Here is a 22,337-nt window from a genome sequence, read left to right as displayed (position 1 = left end):
TTCCAAGACGAATCATCTTAATATTTCTAATGTTTTTCTTCACTGTCGAGGGAAGTTGAAAAATTAACTCTCCAAAGTTCATTTTTACACTTTATTATAGTCTGATGCCTAGGGATGCGTTTCGCAAGATACACGTTACATTTTTAAAGACAATGTTACCGGGTTTAACATCGGACTATATACTCATTGGATGAGGTGGTGGATGAATGCCATAACAAGGGGGAATTAATTTTGTATTAAATGTATCAATGAATAAAAGGATCAGAGGTATTAATTGGGTACTAAAGGCATCAACAGGGCAGCTGATGTTCGTTAGATAAGGTCATTGGATGCTGTCTCTGAGTTGGCTCGGGGTCTTGAAGTGGGTAGAATGCAATTATATGTTAGCTGGTTGTTGATTGCTGGTCTGGACTTCTTGATATGTAACGCCTCGCAGATGTCCAGTCTCCTGCTGTCGTTATATCTGTCGATTATTTCAGCGTTGCTTGTTAGGATGTCTCTGGTGATGATCTGGGTGTGTGTGTGGAGATTACATGTTCCTTAATAGAGCTCTGTTGTTATACATATATTATATATATATATATATATATATATATATATATATATATATATATATATATATATATATATAATATATGACATGAATTTGATTAAGAGAAACACATTTGTGGTCATTTCATTTATTTATTGACTGAATCAGAAGGAGCAGGCTCTTGGTAAATATCCAAGATGTTCAATAAGTGAACATCTAGGTCATGAAAGTTGGAGATGATACAATATACGATGGTGGATGGTCCCACTAGTGATACTAGGACCTGTTGTTGAAACATCTGTTCCTCCAGCAACTGACCAATCAGCAAGCTGTTGAGATATAGTTGGAACAATGCGATTGAAGCAAAGCTGAGAAGCTCTGCCTAATGACAGCAACATCTGTTGAAGGTTGTTGTGTTCAATGTCGCACTGCCGATGAGCTAAGCAAGTGGTCAGGTGGGGTCCATGTGCTAGCTGCTAGTCTCCGTGGGGAATAGCATTTGTAATGTTGTTTATGCTGATTATATTCACAGAGGGACACAGAGCTATCCATTGGCAGCGAGTAGGCAAGATGAGAGGTCTTAATTACATGACCTAACAGAGATTAGACTATTTTAACCTCACTTGGAGGTCTTCTGAAAAGGAATAAGTTCTTGCTACAAATATACAAAAATATATGATGAAATAAGTATTATTTGTCATGCACAGCATGAAGAAAGATGAGCGCATGAGCGCTAACATTTGTCCCCGATCAACGCTCCAGCTTCCAGTTGGTGAGTTTATCTGCCGTAGCCGCCGCCATAGCCGCCATAGCCGCCGCCATAGCCGCCATAGCCGCCATAGCCGCCGTAGTAGACGGGGTAGGGAATCACTCTGACAGGAGGCGGAGGGGGAGGCGGAGGAGGGGCGGCGCCCTTGCCTTTCTTGCCACCAAACAAGCCTCCGCCGCCACCTTTCTTGCCAAAGGTGGCGAAGACCATCGCCACGGAGAGCAGGAGCACCAGGAACACCAGGTTCTGCACCAGGAACAACACTGTATTAAACTTGGCCGGAAATAGTCTTCATTAATTATGAAATGGATATTGGGATTATGGAACAAGAAATGTCAATTAGGGTTTGTGAAGGACCAAGTAATGAGATAACATAAAAAATTAAGCGGAACATATTAGAGAATGATAAGGAAGTATGTGAAATATTGAATAAAAGATCTCAGAACGTTTTCAAGCTGTACCCAGACCTGTCTCACGAACAAAGAACACACCCACAAAAAAGACTCACCAAAATGGATGTTACATATAAGTATCTAAAGAAATTAGAAGTGGTAACAACCACAGATTCAGACCTGCTTACTATAGCAGGTAGCAGATGCACGATGCATTTAATCATTGCTATTGCTGTCAACCTCTCACTGGAATTGACCCACCAAACTGCCAGAAACCGACAGGTGTTGTTCCATTCTACACGAGCGAGAATTGACATTAACTGATAAACTGTTATCAATAACAAGCATCCCTTGCAATTTTTTTATATATATTTTTAATACATACAAGAGTTCTTTCAGTCTTGTACAGCCACTAGCACGTATAGCGTTTCGGGCAGGTCCTTAATCCTAATTATTCCTCGGAATACGACCCAACAAATCGTTTAACAACCAGGTACCCAATCAGTACTGGGTGATCAGAGGCTACCTTTAAGGACTGGCACCCCGGTCAATCCTCCCCAACCAAGATACGAACCCAGGCTATAACGCTTGTAAAGCGCCAGGCGAGTCTTACCACTGCGCCATTAGGACCGCTTTTACCTGCATGTTTCTAGTGATTCTGACTAGCACTTCTCAAGCTTGAAAATCTGGCTAGTGCATGAGAAGTGTCCTAAGCTGGATGCGTCTGTATCTATCAAGAGGAAAGTAAAGTCAACAGTGAGCGCGGAAATAGAGTGGACACAGACAAGAATGGGAGGACAACCATAGAGCGGCATTATAGTCCATTATTTCCCTAATAATCATGAACATCCAGGTGTCCCTACATGAACTATGTGTCCATAGTCAGCGTGATCCAGGTGGCCCCTCATGAACTGTGGAGGCTGTGGAGCCAATAACGTTATGTACATTTATTCTAGTAGTTGTTCCTAAATGTATGTAGTTCTTAGGTAGATGTTCTCTTAGAGTCTGATGTTCACTTATATGTGGTCATCGCGAGTCTCCCGAGACTAACTGTAAGCATCTTGGACTATCAGTATGTCTCACAAGTCCATTATTAACTTACAAGTTCATCAACTTAGGTCTTAGACCCAAAACTGAAACATTTAGTGCAGATTCGTTACAAACGAAAGTTTCTCATTCTGACATTTAATTTAGCTTTACTGTAGAGTGAATAATTGCTTAATAAATCTTTAGTCCATTTATCTGTAATTGTTAGCTGTGATTAAATAAAAAATTACCAAAGTGCTGCCAAACGTCTTCATTCAAAACCTTTAACAAGAAAGAGCTTTACTCACAAACTTCATCTTGTAGTGGTTCTAAGCTAGCCAGAGCTACTGAGTGCCAGAGTCCTTCACAACATATATATAGGGGACGCCACCAGCCGCACCCCCGATGTCCAGTGGTGAATTTATCTGTTACCCCAGGTAGAGCCGGTTCCTGCTTCCGGAGGTGAGAGAGGAGAGAAGAGCAGCGATGGAAAAGAAGACGAAAAGAAATTGAGAAATGGAAAAGAGACACACACCCTTTATCGTAGTCTTGGCAGAGACATTCAGGTCTGTACTTATTACAACAGGAGACTTTGTTGACGGAACGTTTCAGTGGTGACCAAACCACACATCTGAAAAGTGAGAAACGACGACGATTCGGTTCGTCTTGGAAGATTACCAAGTCAGGTTCTAGAAAGAGAGGAAGAGACAGACAAATAAATAAGGTAAGAGAGGGAGATGAAAGGTGAGGAGTTTGGTTCAAACTTCGTCAACCTTGGCACTATCTCTCGCATTCATATTCAAGAAAGGGATCAGGAAATGTGCTGAATTGTCTTCCTTGTTGGTGTGACATCAGTGATGAATACAATGACACCAAACCAGAATCATGTACCCCACAGTGTCTACCATGACAGAGTCTGTACCCCACAGTGTCAGCCATGACAGAGTCTGTACCCCACAGTGTCAGCCATGACAGAGTCTGTACCCCACAGTGTCTACCATGCAAGAGTCTGTACCCCACAGTGTCTACCATGCAAGAGTCTGTACCCCACAGTGTCTACCATGCAAGAGTCTGTACCCCACAGTGTCTACCATGCAAGAGTCTGTACCCCACAGTGTCTACCATGCCAGAGTCTGTACCCCACAGTGTCTACCATGCCAGAGTCTGTACCCCACAGTGTCTACCATGCCAGAGTCTGTACCCCACAGTGTCTACCATGCCAGAGTCTGTACCCCACAGTGTCTACCATGCCAGAGTCTGTACCCCACAGTGTCTACCATGCCAGAGTCTGTACCCCACAGTGTCTACCATGCAAGAGTCTGTACCCCACAGTGTCTACCATGCCAGAGTCTGTACCCCACAGTGTCTACCATGCAAGAGTCTGTACCCCACAGTGTCTACCATGCCAGAGTCTGTACCCCACAGTGTCTACCATGCAAGAGTCTGTACCCCACAGTGTCTACCATGCCAGAGTCTGTACCCCACAGTGTCTACCATGCAAGAGTCTTGTACCCCACAGTGTCTACCATGCCAGAGTCTTGTACTTAAAGAGACACTTCTTACATTCCTTGAGCTCTGTACTTATTACTAAGTATGGACGACGTTTACCTTCGTATGTAGTACAAAGTTCCTGTGATACAAGTTGTTTGTCCCTGTGACTGATTTTGTCGTCTGAATTAGGATTCTGTCGCCATTTCATCATTACTAATGATTAAAAGTGGTTATATATGCCACACAGAGTTTTAATTTATTTCCATTCATTAAAGTGAATATTATGTTATTGTGTAGTTTATAAAAATCCATCAACTTTACTGAACTACTTAGAAATAGTCACATGGTGAACTAATCAGTGTTGGCGACGTCAGTGTCTAACATACGATAATATCATAAGAGAAGGTTCGTGTGACCTACATAGCTACCGTCATTGACGGGATGAGGAAGCAACCGTCCTTTGTCGTGCATACAGAACTTCTTAGGACCTTTGGAATCCCTTAAGACAAGCTTAATAACAACGGCAAGGACACGCTGCCACCTCAATGACAAGGAGAACATTCTACTGGAATTAAGTAAGAGAAATGATATACACAATTACCTCCGTAAATGAACGAAAGAATTGAGGAGTTTATTAAATTTTAAATGGTTAGAAATGTCAGTCTTCGAAGCACATTTTGTCTGTGTGTGTGTGTGTGTCAGTCTTTCTCTCTCTCTCTCTCTCTCTCTCTCTCTCTCTCTCTCTCTCTCTCTCTCTCTCTCTCTCTCTCTCTCTCTCTCTCTCTCTCTCTCTGTCTCTGTCTCTCTCTCTCTGTCTCTCTCTCTCTCTCTCTCTCACACACATTAAGAAGTGATGTGGTGAAGGCAGACTCCATACACAGTTTCATGTGTAGATATGATAGAGCCCAGTAGACTTAGGAGCCTGTACACCAGGTGAGCTCAACCCCCGCAAGCACAAATAGGTGAGTATACACACACACACACACACACACACACACACACACACATACACACACACACATACACACACACACACACACACACACACACACACACACACACACACACACACACACACACACACACACACGTGACATGTGGCTCAGGAATAATTCATTGGTGTCTCTAGGAAGGGACGCGAGGCTGCATCTATTGTGTGTGTGTGTGTATACTCACCTAGTTGTACTTACAACTAGGTGAGTCAATTAATGACCTAATTGCTTGAACGTAGAACATTTTGAGTACTGGTAGAGATGCACCATCTCTAAGATTTGTCAGGGAGCGCAAAGCTGAGTTTCTGGCTTTACAACGGTGCCGAAGACATTCAATTTCTTGAGTGAATTTCAACTGGCTGTCTATTATGACTGCAAGGTATTGAAAAGAGGTAACCCACTCAATTTCGTGTCCTTGTATTGCGAGTCTGATGTCTTGAGTTCTCATTTTAACGGTCATTGCTTTGGTTTTATTGCTGTTTATTTTCACTGCTCTGCGTTCCGCTGCTCTACTGATGATGTCTAGGCATTTTTGTGCATGATTCCGGGCACCGTTTCCATTGATGATGACCACAAAGTCGTCTGCATAGCCAAGCAGTTTGGCTTTTGGTAACTTGAGCTTCATGAATTGTTCCCGAGACAGTTGAATAATAATGTATATTATACACTATAATGATGTATATTACAATATACACCATTATTATGTATATTCATCAATAAGAGCTTAAGTTCACCCAGGCAATGTTGACTACATCACGGACCTGATAAAACTCTTCCTCAGCTTCTAGGTTGGTCTGCTCCCCTCCGCCCTAAGCTCCTCTGATGCTTCCAATCCTGACAGTTTTATTTCAGCCAATCTTACCTCTTCGCGGGCTGGCTGTGACTATGGTGTTTGTGATGTCTGTTTACAAGTCCTGAGAATTTACTGGAATAATATGTGAGGGAGAGAATCACAGTGATGGTGAGAGAGTCACAGTGATGGTGAGAGAGTCACAGTGATGGTGAGAGAGTCACAGTATCAGTGAGAGAGTCACAGTGTAAGAGAGAGCAACAGTGAGTCAAAATAAACTCATCAGGGAGGCGTGAGAGGATGAGAACGTCGTCTCCAGGACAGAGTGAGTCTGGCGTGTGATTCATCACTACTCTCACATGACTGTCCTCACCTTTGCTTGGCACACTTCTCATGGTTTTCCCTCTCGCGTAGCCAACCGTGTGAGGAGTGAGAGTATATGTAAATATGGGAGATGAGTATGAGTATGTGAGGAAAGTGGTTCAGAATGTGAAGGTAGGGGAGCAATGGGGAGTGTGAGTGTATAATGGTGAGTATATGTATGTGTATATGAACGTGAGGCAGCTGTCAGCTTTCCTTGACAGAACAAGTTGCCCAACTAATAGACCAGACACAGTTAAGAGACAACCCATTCTCAAGAACACCAACCCACTCTCAAGAACACCAACTCACTCTCAAGAACACCAGCCCACTCTCAAGAACACCAGCCCACTCTCAAGAACACCAACCCACTCTCAAGAACACCAACCCACTCTCAAGAACAACAACCCACTCTCAAGAACAACAACCCACTCTCAAGAACACCAACCCACTCTCAAGAACACCAACCCACTCTCAGGAACACCAACCCACTCTCAAGAACACCAACCCATTCTCAAGAACAACCCACTCTCAAGAACACCAACCCACTCTCAAGAACACCAACCCACTCTCAAGAACACCAACCCACTCTCAAGAACACCAACCCACTCTCAAGAACACCAACCCACTCTCAGGAACACCAACCCACTCTCAGGAACACCAATCCACTTTCAAGAACACCAACCCACTCTCAAGAACACCATCCCACTCTCAAGAACACCAACCCACTCTCAAGAACACCAACCCACTTTCAAGAACACCAGCCCACTCTCAAGAACACCAACCCACTTTCAAGAACACCAGCCCACTCTCAAGAACACCAACCCACTTTCAAGAACACCAACCCACTCTCAAGAACACCAACCCACTCTCAAGAACACCAACCCACTCTCAGGAACACCAACCCACTCTCAGGAACACCAATCCACTTTCAAGAACACCAACCCACTCTCAAGAACACCATCCCACTCTCAAGAACACCAACCCACTCTCAAGAACACCAACCCACTTTCAAGAACACCAGCCCACTCTCAAGAACACCAACCCACTTTCAAGAACACCAGCCCACTCTCAAGAACACCAACCCACTTTCAAGAACACCAACCCACTTTCAAGAACACCAACCCACTCTCAAGAACACCAATCCATTCTCAAGAACACCAACCCACTGAAACCACAGACCTACCATACCATATACAACACGACAACAAGACCTATGACTGTAATATTAGCAATACCTTGGAGAAGAATAACATGACTGACCTTCGAGGTCTTGCAGGATCTGACTGGATTGAATGCACAATGTTCTTGAAAGATGTTAAAACTTTTTATTTGTGAACGTTGCGAGGATGTTAAAAGCTTATCTTACGAACGAAAAATGTGCAGAAACGTTGGATCAAAGGAAATTGGTAATCAACTTGTGCAGTATAAATGCTTGGAAGGTAAATATGTTTAGAGAGAGAGAGAGAGAGAGAGAGAGAGAGAGAGAGAGAGAGAGAGAGAGAGAGAGAGAGAGAGAGAGAGAGAGAGAGGTTCCCCTTTTCATGGGACTTGTTATTAGGTATGAGTTGTTGGTTAATGTCTACAGATTAATGTATCGCTGAGCATATTGTTATGTTGTTTCCGGAGCAGCATCAGCGTTGTTCCTCATGACTTCTTGATGTCCATCAATCATGAAGATTGATTGATGTCATGTGTGACGTCTTCAGGGAGTCTGAGTGCCGGTAGAGTGTTGATGATCTGCATGTCAAGTTCTGATCGTCCCCAGCAAGTGTTAATTTTTTACTCTTGATGAGACTAATCAGTACACTTTTCATCCCTATTTCCTAGATTTTGGTTTAGTTGTGGATATTATTATTTTTCAACTCCTTCAAAGGAATGTTTGTTGCTCATATGTTGTCCGCCATATTAATAATGTATGCCACTTTATTTCACACTTCCTCCTGACATTGTCTAGGATGCAGGTCCTAGACATTGTCTAGGACCTGCATCAGTATCCCGTTTTCGTTGACGGTTTTCACATACTCTGATAAATTAGATTTTCATTATTTTTACGACTGGTGCGTTGTGAAGCCAACAGCCGTTGTGTTGTGAGGCGAATATTCCTCAAGAGAGTTGACACTGGTGAAGCCTTAATACATCCTGCTTAGATTATCCCAAGACTCACGAGTCTGAAGCCATTCTTCTGAAGCTTGGACTCAAGGCACTAACTCTTCTCCGGTCCCCAGGAGAACCACTTACCATAATGCCTCCCAGACTCCATCCGATGCACCTTTAAGAAAATTGGATTCTCTCTCCTGGTCCTGGAAGATTTCTGCCATTATCCGGTGCTCGGGCGGGGCTGTGGTGATCTGGATTAATAACACGGCAAGAGATCTTTAGGTGCAGTGGGGAACAGGTGTTGCATTGGTTAATTCTCCATCTAGCGAATATTTCTGCAACATTCCCTTGTGATGTGGTCTTGATAATTTCCAGATTCACGTGTACTAACATGCACACACTCTCTCGTACACATACGTATGGACACGTACACACACACTCACGCATTGCATATTAAATTTGATATATATATATATATATATATATATATATATATATATATATATATATATATATATATATATATATATATATATATATAAGCTCTACCGTACAGCAGCAGCAGCAAATGGGCAGTTCTTTCACCTGATGCGCTTGTTCGCCTAGCAGTAAATAGTTACCTGGTAGTGTGTGTGTGTGTGTGTGTGTGTGTGTGTGTGTGTGTGTGTGTGTGTGTGTGTGTGTGTGAGTGTGTGTGTGTGTGTGTGTGAGCTTCAGCTAATCGCCCCCAAAAAAACTATCGTTTTGTCCATTGGTATTGACATGGTGGTCTAGCTGTTAGCGTCACCATTGATACAATATCCATCTCTGTAGTTTGATTGGGACTGGATCAAAGGTTGTTTAAATAATGGCTGGCCGGCCTCCCTGCGTCCCCTCTTTGATACACATATCACCTGTAATTGAAAACTATTGACGTAATTGGGTGCACAAATGCAATAAAAAGCAATCGCTGGAGAAGCGACACATTTTTGTCAATGAAACTATGAGATCCTGAATAGAATTTCGTTGTTTGTGTTCTCAACGTCAGATGCTTGGGATCTCTAAGCTATTAAATAATGGCAAAACTCTCATGGGAAAAAGATGAAATATATATATATATATATATATATATATATATATATATATATATATATATATATATATATATATATATATATATTATATATATATATATATATATTTATATGAACAAATATTTATGAAAATAATAACCCATTATTTTGAAAATACGAGGAAAAGTAGACTGAATATTTCGTTCCCAACCCTGTTCTCTTCAGCAGTAGTCTCTCATACGCTCCGGTAGTTGTGTATGAGAGACTACTAATTCGCTGGCAGCGATGGACGAGAATATGAATGCTGTCACTGCTGCCTCAGTGACCTTGCATATGCTTACCCCCTCCCTCAAACCCACCCAAGTCTGACTGGCAGTGAGGTTCGTCCCACTCTCGTGTAAGGAACGCCACCATCCAGGAACCAGACGTTGAGTCACTGGTCAGTCTGCTTGTGATTTCAAGAACCGCTATGCAGAAGAAGAAGAAGGGTGCAAAGGGGTCTCCCTGTGGGATTCCCACTACTGAGTTGGCTTTGTGCTCACCAAACAGAAGCGCCGAGTCTTTGATAAACCTGCTCAAACAAAAGAAAGAATGTTCGGGCAATGTTTTTTTGGACTGCTTTGAGAACTTCTTCCTCTTTTGACCGAGTTGAAAGCATTCTTGAAATCTAATTTTACTTGTACCCAACCACTTGGACTGATCGGTAACGCGACTTCCTTGCTTATAGCAGATCCGTATTCAATACCCAACCTATATAAATAAATAAATAAATATATATATATATATATATATATATATATATATATATATATATATATATATATATATATATATATATATATGTCGACCTAGTAGCCAGAACGCACTTCTCAGCCTACTATGCAAGGCCCGATTTGCCTAATAAGCCAAGTTTTCCTGAATTAATATATTTTCTCTAATTTTTTTCTTATGAAATGATAAAGCTACCCATTTCATTATGTATGAGGTCAATTTTTTTTTATTGGAGTTAAAATTAACATAGATATATGACCAAACCTAACCAACCCTACCTAACCTAAACTAACCTATCTTTATAGGTTAGGTTTGGTTAGGTAGCCCAAAAAGTTAGGTTAGGTTAGGTTAGGTAGGTTAGGTAGTGGAAAAACAATTAATTCCTGAAAACTTGGCTATTTAGGCAAATAGGGCCTTGCATAGTAGGCTGAGAAGTGCGTTCTGGCTACTAGGTACGACATATATATATATATATATATATATATATATATATATATATATATATATATATATATATATATATATATATATATATATATATGTATGTCATCTTGTATGTGGCAAATAGAACTTAACATTGACGTTAATAAATAAAACTAAAACTAACTATTAAATGAACACAAAATCAAAGAAACAAACATTCTTTCTCATACAGAATTGGACTTACACACACTGGCAATTAAATAAAAGAAAATTAACTTTTAATATATAACGAAATAACAAATAGGTTTAATGATCAAGTCACCTAAAAATTAAAAAAAAAATATGCTAAAAGTGATGAGTAATAAAACAAAACAATTAGACTAATACAAATTAAAGTTAAACATTATTTTTACCTTGAGGTGCCTTGAGGTGCTTCCGGGGCTTAGCGTCCCCGCGGCCCGGTCGTCGACCAGGCCTCCTAGTGTGCAAAAAGTCCAGTTTTAGTGCAAAAACATTCAGAACCCAATACAATGATTTATAAATGCAGAGAACAGTGATCAAACATTAATGAATATAATGTTTCATTTACAGTATCTGGACATTACATTTGAAAGTGGTGCCACAGGGCATAAGGACATGAGGTCTATTCTGCTCAAGCATTCACTTCACAAGTGCCTGAGTGACGAGAGACATGACATATATTCACATATTATCCATTACCGAAAAAAAACTTTAAAACATCTATTTAGTGACTGAAAATCATGCTCTTTAGAGTCCAATTTGAAACAAATATTTGTGTCTTATGAACTCGTAATATTGGATATTTGCGAACATAGGGAACAAGAATGTCGGGTGAGGGTGTGTGTGAAAGGGAGACGCCGACTGTGAGAGATAACGAGTGGTTGGGGAGTTGGAGCAGGTAGTAGTGGTGGTCTGGAGGGAAAGTGCCGCCTCCTGCAAGAATACTGTTGTTTCTCAGCGGTTATTATCGTGAACCTTGCGACTAAGGAACTGTTTCTTGCAGCACCCTGTTCCGTGAGCACACTGTTCTCTTACTGTGTGGTGTTTCGTGCTACAGATGAAGTAGATAATAGTCGAGAACTAGGATAATTTTTTACTGTGTTAGAGAAGATTGAAGATACTCCGTACACACACACATGATAGAGCCCAGTAGGTTCAGGAATCTGTACATCAGTTGATTGACAGTTGAGAGGCGGGACCAAAGAGCCAGAGCTCAACCCCCACAAGCACAATTAGGTGAGAACATATGGGATTAATCCCAGTATACATATTATCATTCCTTCACTCTTGCCTTAATTTGTATGTTATTCAATATGGGTAAGTATAAGCCCAAAGTACTATTGTGTGACATTATCAGACTTTTGAATATCCTGTAATTTAGTTGTGTTTTCTTTAATATTTTTCTATAATTTACATTGTAGAGAGGAAAACCTGAGGCAAGTGATAATATTGTGTACTTTCTGGTTGAAAAAATTGAAAAAATTCTATTTGAAGTAATTTTGGTTATTAAAAATTGTATGTACAAAGTAGGCTTATTTAATATTGGTACTTTTTGTAACCTGCATTGCAGAGAAATAATCCATACTTTTCTAGTTGAAGCCATTCATCCAGTTTGGAACTAACTAAAGTAAACAATGAACAATAGAAATGTATATATATAAACGTAAACATTTCAATATGCCAATAAAACTATAAATTTTCCATGCTACCTCCTAACCTAGCATTATCTTGCGTGTAATTACGACCTCCATTCTTGACCAAGCTTCTGGCGAATGAATTAAATTGGCTTCTCTTCAACACGATACTCGTATATTGTTACAATGTATATGTATCATGTACTCAGCACGTGTTAACCTTAGCATGCCGCTTGTGAGGGAAAGAGACGGTGGAGCTCTCCGCCGTGGTAAGTGTCTCATAAATTCTCATTTGTTCTCAGATTTTATGTCTCTGAGACATCGTATGTTTGACTTTTATTAATTGTATTGGCAAGTTCTACAGTGGAGGACTCTGCTGACTCTACCCTTAAGCTTTTACAGTGGAGGACTCTGCTGGCTCTGCCCTTAAGCTTCTACAGTGGAGGACTCTGCTGACTCTTCCCCCCAAGCTTGTACAGTAGAGGACTCTGCTGACTCTCCTCCAAGCTTCTACAATGGAGGAATCTGCTGACTCTCCCTCAAACTTCTACAGTGGAGGACTCTGCTGACTCTTCCCCCCAAGCTTGTACAGTGGAGGGCTTTGCTGACTCTCCCTCAAGCTTCTACAGTGAAAGACTCTGCTGACTATCCCCCAAGCATCTACAGTAGAGGACTCTGCTGACTCTCCTCCAAGCATCTACAGTGAAGGACTCTGCTGACTCTCCCCCAAGCTTTAATCTTGTCCTAAAAAGACTCAGAAAACACCTGGCCCTTACGCGAGGAACGGATATAGACAAGTGCAAAAAACATTCACTCCCCCAATATAGTGTTTTATATGCAGAGAACACAGCACAAACATTGAAGTAAACAATGTTTTATATACAGTGTCTGGGCGCTATGTGTATACAATACTATACTGGGGACTGTATTATATTACATGTGTATATCCATTACTTATAAGAGGGGCAGGGAGAGGTAGAAGAAGGAGGGAGAGGTAGAAAGGTATAGAGGGAGAAGGGATTCGAATCCCGACTGGAGAAGAAATAAGTTGACGGTGTTTCTGTTCACCGCATGCTTCTGATCACCTAGCAGTAAATTGGTACGCTGGAGTTAGACAATTTCAGGGGCAGCATCCCGGAGAAAATCAGCAGTTGACCACACTTTAGCGATCTTCCCAGATCACGTCAATGTTTTAGCCTCGTGAAAGCACCAGGATTTTGACACTGTGCTCTGTGACGTCAGCACTGCCGGGAGAACATGTTGTTTACATTGAAGTAACACGAAAGAAACTCTTCATGAGTTGTTTGCCTCAGGTTTACTGAATCAAGTGGGCTCGACAGGAAGGCTGCGGCTGGTCAAAGGTCCCCCCCTCCCATTCTTCCATTAGGATTTGTTCAACTTAATTTTTTAATTGGAGAAGTGTCTTGTAATTTTCTTGCCAGCCAATTGGACTGGTTAGTAGAGCGACAGGCTCTCATCCAGCAGAGCGTTGTTCGATCCCCGATGGTCCAAGGGGCCGGGAAACGTCCCTTCACTCCTTTCCTCTATCTCGTATCCCTTCCATGTGCTATATAGTCCTACTGGCTTAGTGCTTTCACCTCAACATTGCTTCTAATTTCCGGCTTCAGTGGGTAGACGATCCTGTGAGTGAGAAAGCATCTGCGTCATGTCCTAGACAGTTGCAACACTGACCTTGGAAGCCCTTGCCTTTCCATGACAATAAATATCAGCGCCAACAGTTAAATATTACTTAAAAATCCGATTTAGCTAAAAACTCTTGGTTCCTCCTCGCCTCGCCCGTCTACCACTGAGAAGAGGATATTGCTATAGTGGGAAGAATAGCTGTATACGACCTTCATAATAGGTGCTCTCAGCTTCTGTAATGGTGCCGGGGGAAAGAGCTGCCGACCCAAATATGCCAGTTATTTGCATGTAAAAACGTCACGCCTCGGGTTAGTTTTGCAGCTTTTTGGGCAATTTTGCAAGGCATGATATCACTTAAACTGATGTAGGAGTTCTTATATGCGCGTCCGGGCCCAGCGATGTTTGTCAACATCACATCGTGCGGCCCACAGAGAGGTTTTGAATGGTTATACCACAGGCAATTTTAAATTTTTTAAGATTTTGCCCCGAGGGGCGAGTTTATTGGGCAGCGCCACTCATCTTGTGAGTGGACATACCGCCATAGCAGCATGTACAACACTCCCCAATAGGAAGAAAACCCGCTGGGTTGTTCATCCTGTCACTTGATCATCACAGGCAATGTTTTCCTAAAAAAATGTCGTACAACAAATAACATAATTGATATCCTAAAATTGATGAAATTTACTCAAAATAAGTTGCATAGATGGTAGTGCTTAAACGGAAACAAATATAGCAGTAAGGTTTCTTGGAACTGATAGCGAGGCTTCGTGGAACTGATAGCAAGGATTTGCTATATATATATATATATATATATATATATAATATATATATATATATATATATATATATATATATATATATATATATATATATATATATATATATATACATATATATATATAACACAAGTTCGACAAAACACCAGCAAAGAGACGCCCATTACCAAGTCAAACTCAGAATTGCTCACCATACATGAACCAGGGATAGTCCGCTTTGATCACTCATCCCTACACACACTGGGAAAGTAATTTGAATTTGGCCTATATATATATAAATATATATAAATAGTGAAAGGATTGTTAGTCTGTATGAGCGTTAAATTTATCCCTGCCATAATGTCGGCTATTGACAATAATTAACATTTGTTTGTTTAATTTTTCGACGTTCTCCAGCTCTAACTACATGCCAGTATGTTATAATTATTTGTTTATTCATATAGTTATGGAGTTAATTTGTATACATGTGTTTTTTTAGGCCGAGTTTGTCGAATAAGGTAAATTCTCTTAATAATGATTTTTGTTGGAAAATTTGGTTGTGTGTATTGGCAGATGCATTAAATTCAACATTTGATACACTTTTGTTTATTTTGTTAGTTATGCAAACTCCATAACTTGGTTCTGTATCTAATTCTTGTAGTTGCCTTCCTCTTATGATGTAGATTCCTTCTGGCCTTCTATCTTCTAATCCCGTCCACTTTAACTTTTACTTCATAGGGGTTGAATTCCAGCATTCTAGCCTAAGACGTCTTACAGTGTCTATCATAGATGGTCTAGTTACAGTGTCTGTCATACATGGTCAAGATTCATTGGCTATCTGTCCATCATAGATAGAATAGTCACCTCTCTATCATACATGGAAACGTTAGTGGTCATCTATTTATCATAGCTACCAACGTTAGGGGGTCATCTATCTATCATGGATAGCAATGTTAGAATGGTCACCTATCTATCACAGGGGGCCCACAGAGGAGGTGACCAACGCACCAAAGTGGATACAGCAGTTATCTTCCAAACAAATTCCCGTGATGCTTAGAGATGTTTGGGTTGGGTACGCGACCCTTGTATGGGAAGATTTATTCCGAAATTTCAGCCAAGATGGCCACCAAGCCCAATTCAAGTTGCATTGTGAAATTATCTCTCTCTCCAGGAGGGCTGCTGTTAGCTGGTAGATAGATGGCAATAAATGACACGAAGGACCCTACGCCATAAGGGGAAGACAACTACAAGAGCCGGAAAGTGACAAAACTTGAACAGTGTATAATTAGAAAGCAAATACCAGAGGCACAAATAAATAGCTAAACATGGAGACCATTTAATAAGCCGGTAATCATATAAACGAAATTTAAAACTCTAAATAATTACTCTATCGAAACAATATGCACAGCCTTTGTTAGACCAATACTGGCATATGCAACACCAATCTGGAATCCACACTTTGCAAAGCACAAAATAGGAAATTGAAGAAGAGCAGATGTATTAAGCAGGATTAGTGCCATGGTTATAAGGGATAAGCAACGGAACTGGTAATGGGAACAACCCTAGATATGAGAAGAAAATGAATATGATCACAACATGCAAGGTACACTTGGACAACCTTTTTAAACTGAGAAAAAGAACGACGAGAGTACATAAGTGGAAACTGGATACGCAAATGAGTCGAAGAATTGTAAGTAAATAAATGCTGTCATATCCTGTTAACGAGTGGAACACAGAAAGAAGAAATTGTGGAAGCCAACTCATTCACAACTTTAAAATCAGATTCGACAAAGAATTGGAGCGTCAGGAAGGTAACGTTTATTTGTGGGTCAACACTGCTGGTGAGAGAGCCGTGAAGAGCTAGAGTTCTCACCTCGGTAGCACAGAGGTTTCCTGTCACTGACAGGAAACCTCGCCACAGCCTCCACAACTACAACCTCCACTACACCATCCACCACTACCTCAACCATCCACCACCACCAGCGAGTCTAATCCACGAGACAGAAGTTGGAGAGTGAGAATTCCGCGATCATTTACAATCAACCAGAGAGAGAGACATCTGGCAAACAGAGACGAGACGGAGACTGGGAATATCTGACACACATTCCCTTAACAAACATTAGCACAGTGTATCTCTGAGAGAGTTGATGAATCCTTTACAGGTTAAATGTTATCTACAAGCACTATTTTCTCTCCTTTTGATCTCTGTACGTTGTTGTCAGGAATGCTTCTCTTTCTACAAGAAACTCTAGATTAATAAATATTTGTAACAAGATTTTTTGTTTACATTCCTGGAAACTTTAAACAAAGAGTTGGTTTAAATTTTATGTTTTTGTTAACTTTACCGGTTTAAGCGCCCACTGTGTCCCGGGTTTAAGATTCCTATGAGCTCTTAAATTTCACACAAAATAAAATTTTTGTATATGTATATATTTGTCTCGTGTTTATGTATATCTACCCAGCTGTAGCTCCGGAATTCATACACATTTGGTTGCCTGTGTTGCTGGGATTACATAATGAGCTCATGTGCTCAACAACTGCAAATTACGACCAATGAAAAACAAACATTAAAAATTGCCGACGACGTTTTAATTACTTAATTAACTCTAAGTATAAACAATGGGAGTATTATTTTTAGCTAAAGGCTCCATTACAAGATATAATTATTTCCAAGATAATTACAGTAAATATATGCATATATTATAAGACTCGACCCAAAGTCTGTCACGTTGCTTGAAAATTTCACAAGAGTCGTGTGAGCAAGTCGTTCAACGTTATCTTGAAACTAGGCAGAGTTGTAGATTAGATTAGCGTATTAAAACAGCAAACAGATTAGGACGGGCACGGTAATTAGTGCATAATGAAGAAGTCGCCAGGTAAAAGAAATGGCTTGTAGGAGAATGTCGACGTTATCAGGTCTTTAATAACACTCCAGCGCGCTGCTTTCATCCCTCTGCCCCTGTAGTTATCACTTTGGGGCCCCCGCATTGTGACTTGGCACACCTGGCACCCTTGACACACATGACACACCTGGTACAGTTAAAACATCAGACACCAGTGACAGCCTTAACACCCACTGAAACTCTTGACACACCTGATACTCGTGACAGCTCTGACAATCTTGACACAATATACCTGACACCAACAATACCTCCGGAACGTTTGACACCCCCCTTCATATACTTTACACCAATGACACACCTGACACCTATGATATACCTGACATTAGAAACACACCTGACACTCGTGTGCTAGTCTTGGTTTGCAGCTTTGCTTCAGTGTTGGGTTTTATGTCTAACAATCTCTCTTATCAGGACAACTTTTTTCCTTATTTTTGTGCCTTTCTAGGGAAAAAAATCTTAACTGTAAGAGGAGAGATAATGTGAGAGTGTGAAGCCCCAAAAGTCTTGCAAAAATACCGTTCAAACACCAGAGTTGGCTCGTTAGGCTAGTGGGAAAATTGCCTTAAATAATTGCATAGTTCCACAGCCTCTAGACCTGGTCAGTCATGCACTTTCGTATTGGCTGCTCGTAGCTTTTGCGTCACTGAACCATCCTCTTGAAACACCAATTACATTTTTTGTAGTCCCCAAAAGTATGCATAATGTTGATTGTGCAACAAATCTCTAAAGATAATCTTCAACTAGTCTAACATTCAGTGAGCGGAGAAGGAGAATTGTGATTCAATCATTATTATTCGCCAATACAAGAAAAGAATAAGCAACCCTGTAAGCAACCACAGTTACAAGGTTACGACCGTCTGCAATTCCAAAATGACATCACAAGACACAATCATAAATAATGTTTCTAGGGAATATTTATTATTAATATTATATCTCTATGGTCCTTAAGATGTTGACAATTATCGTTGTAAGGTGCAGGCTTGTATCGAGGTCTCCACAAATTGCTGATCTTCCCCAGGATGCAACCTACACTACAGTAGCCTAATGTAATTTGCCTGACGACTTCTTCATTATGCACTAATTACCTTCCCCGTCCTAATCTGTTTGCTGTTTTAATACGCTAATCTAATCTTCAACTCTGCCTAGTTTCAACTGTTGAGTAGGTCCAGGACGGACCGAAACGTCGTCGTCCCTTCACCTTCTAGTGTGTGGTCTGGTCAACAGTTGCCTAACTCCTGGGTACCTAATTTATTGCTAAGTGAAGAGAAACACTATGTAAAAGGAAACAGATCTAGCTATTTCAGTCCTGCATGGTAATCCAATCATGGATCCCCGACTGTGATTCGACAAAGTAGCCACTGTACTACAGAACCCAACATTGATTATTATATTCATTAATATAATTTATCACTCGCAGATGCAAAAAATATAACATTTATAAAAGACAAAGAATCATTGCTATCCCTTTAGCAACTAAGTAAATAGTATTAGTTTATTATGTCAAAGCATTGTGGTAAGAGCAGCTATAACAACACTGGGATACACAGACCATGAACCAGCCTTTGTCTCCTCTTCTGCATAATGACGACCGCTCTCACGCTAAAACACAGAAAGTGTATAATATTATGCGCCAGAAAACATATGAATAATTTCACACATAAATTATGTCTCACCAGAAACGTCCTTACCCACAATAATTCACTATAATCTATAGAAAACAAGAAAATACAGAAAGAAGTCTGTGGCGTCTGTCAGAATGTGTGGCACAGAAGTGCTCGTACCTGCGAGCTATGGCGTAAAGTTAAAACTTGGCCACTTAGTCACACTTTTCCAAGCGAGTGAGGTAAGTGGTGAAGAGGCACAGGCACCAGCTGACTGTTTCAACACTTAAACAAAAATATAATTGCTTTTAACTGCCGTATATGCAGAACTAAAGTCAAACGCTCATTACATATGCTCCGAGAAGTGGGGTACATATGTATATTTCTTACATTAGTGTAGATTTTGCTTTGGTGTTTGGCATAAGGCCTCTCAGCAGCGGGATTTTTGTTTTTTATTAACACATTTAAGTACAGTACACCGGCATTTATGCAGCTATCACGGAGGCCTAGACTATATGGAGGAGTACATACAGTACAGGAGTAATGCAAATCAGTGTGCTGGGTCCCCTAAGACAACCATTCACATGAATAGAAATATATATATATATGTATATATGCAGAATAACCACATGTGAAAAATAGAAAATGCTTAACGCGTTTTCGGCTAATTCGCCTTCATTAGAGCAAAGTAGAAATCATGTAAGATTTCTACTTTGCTCTGATGAAGGCGAATTAGCCGAAAACGCGTTATGCATTTTCTATTTTTCACATGTGGTTATTCTGCATACTTGGATCAGTGTTTTTGTGATCATTGTTGCATATGTGTATATATATATATATATATATATATATATATATATATATATATATATATATATATATGTATATATATATATATATATATATATATATATATATATTATAAAATAATTGTCTGGGTGTGCATACATAATGAATCTAAAGTGTATGTAAAAAAAATTAAAGTGTTTAGTATATGTAAATGACAGATATTACTAAACCACAGCATAAATTATTAAAATATGTATTAAATTATTATAAAGATATATATGTGTATATATATATATATATATATATATATATATATATATATATATATATATATATATATATATATATATATATCAATACAAAATAATTGTCTGGGTGTGCATACACAATGAATCTAAAGTGTATGTAAAAAATTAAAGTGTTTAGTATATGTAAATGACAAATATTGCTAAACCACAGCATAAATTATTAAAATATGTATTAAATGCCGTATACATTAACTACATAATAGTAAAATTAATAGCATTCAAGTAAAGCTAACACCAGCGGCATTACAGAAAACTGAGAAGAAAACGTGGAGTTCGACCGTGCATTGAATAGGTGTGACTAACATAACTCACGAGCATTAAAAAAATAATTATGTATAGTTTTTATTTTGTATTTGTGTACACCAGAGTTCTTACATTCTTGTAATGTCACAAGCACACATAGCGTTTAGGACAGGTCCTAACCTCACACTAAGCTTCTCTACAACCCCGTCACTCATACCTCACATTTAGCTTCTCTTTTCCTCCACTTTAAGTGGTGGAAAAAAAATTAGTAGTTAGTAACAGTTGATTGTTTGACAGTTGAGAGATGGGCCGAAAGAGCAAAGCTGAACCCCCGCAAGCACAACTAGGTGAATACACTCACACATCTGTGGGATGCGAGATCCAAGAGTCAATGCTCGATCCTGCAGACACAAATAAGTGAGTACGCACACACACAACATACACAACTCTGCCCTCCGTCGTCATAAGAAAAGAGCCCCTTGTCACTCTCCGTGATCAATATGCCTATTTCTGTCTCCGTTGTATTGGCAGCTTACGTGAATGAGAGATAGCGAGAGAAATTACCGTTTGTTAGGTTTCCAGGCTTTTAATTACAACAAAATATATTTAGACTAGTTGAAAAAAAAATTAATTTTTCTAAAGTATGAAACAAACTTGAGGTCTATATAATATACATCTTAACAAAGGTAAGGTATTAAATTAAAGCATTTTTTGTATACATTCATGAATAACTAGCACTGTTTTAGGCATGTAATTGTAGATTGGAAGCAGTGAGGACCCAGGAGGTGTGTGTGCCGGTGCTGCGAGGTTATCAGTAAATGGTTTGTTGTCGTCACTCCATATAAAGAACTCTAAACCTGAGAGATTAATGCGGTTCCTCTAATGCAGCGTTTCTCGACCCTTTTACCCTCAAAATAATTCCGGTTCGTACATAAGATAAACACACACACGCACACACACACACACAAGGATTTCATTGTCAACTGAAATGAAACGATTTCTCTTTTTGCTCTTCATGCTGGATATATAAGCAAAATAAAAGACAAATATTACACAAAATATGCAACCGAAAACGCCTCACTCCTGAAGGATTCGAACACAGGCAGCCAGAGCTCAATGAACCCCAGCGCATCCAACATAATACCAACACGACCACTCTGACTGTACAAAATGTTTGGAAGTCGCGAGACTGTTACTCAAAAATTGACCATCAAGTGCTGCCGGGTGTTGGGTAAAAATCTCACGACTTCCAACACAATTCCTTTCCCCCGTTCCATCACAATTCCTTATCCTGACCCCCTTCCAAATGCTATATAGTCGTAATGGCTTGGTGCTTTCCCCTGATAACTCCATTCCCTTTCATTTCATTATATTTGATTTTTTGCTTCTCCATAAATAATCTTCCATTTCATGTTATGTATAAAAAATATAATCTATGAATGCAACTGGAATAATGCATTTGTCGCTTTTTATATTCAATGTTTTTTGAACATATTTTTTTTCATTTTTGTTTCTCAGTGAAACGAAATTACTGGAAATTTTCAACTTGCTTTATTGAGGCAAAATGTTTTTACCAGGAACTTATATTTTATACCAGGAATAATACTTGAAGATTTATATAATCAAAATCAAAATTAGAAACGGTATTCGTGAAAGCGTATATACAATCAGTACAATAATTAAATCAGGTATACAGCTGTCCAAATCAAACTTTGGGACAACAACACCAAAATAACTAATC

The 22,337-nt window shown here is 39.8% G+C and overlaps 1 protein-coding gene across 1 annotated transcript in view; it reads right to left on the bottom strand.

Annotated features, from left to right (window-relative positions):
* Positions 1-650: 650 nt before the first annotated feature.
* The window catches only part of LOC123746114 (uncharacterized), a 41,207-nt gene continuing 19,520 nt past the window's right edge, over positions 651-22,337 (bottom strand). The window contains exons 2-3 of the mRNA XM_069314322.1: positions 11,112-11,176; positions 651-1,547 (exon numbers count right to left, since the gene is read on the bottom strand). Of these exons, the coding sequence (XP_069170423.1) occupies positions 1,311-1,547; positions 11,112-11,176 (302 nt within the window). The 3' untranslated portion in view covers positions 651-1,310. The remainder of the gene's footprint in view (positions 1,548-11,111; positions 11,177-22,337) is intronic.

This window comes from Procambarus clarkii, chromosome 78, assembly GCF_040958095.1.
Source record: "Procambarus clarkii isolate CNS0578487 chromosome 78, FALCON_Pclarkii_2.0, whole genome shotgun sequence".
Taxonomy (NCBI): domain Eukaryota; kingdom Metazoa; phylum Arthropoda; class Malacostraca; order Decapoda; family Cambaridae; genus Procambarus; species Procambarus clarkii.
The sequence above is the reverse complement of the archived record's forward strand: the minus strand, read 5'-3'. Positions and strand labels throughout refer to the sequence as shown.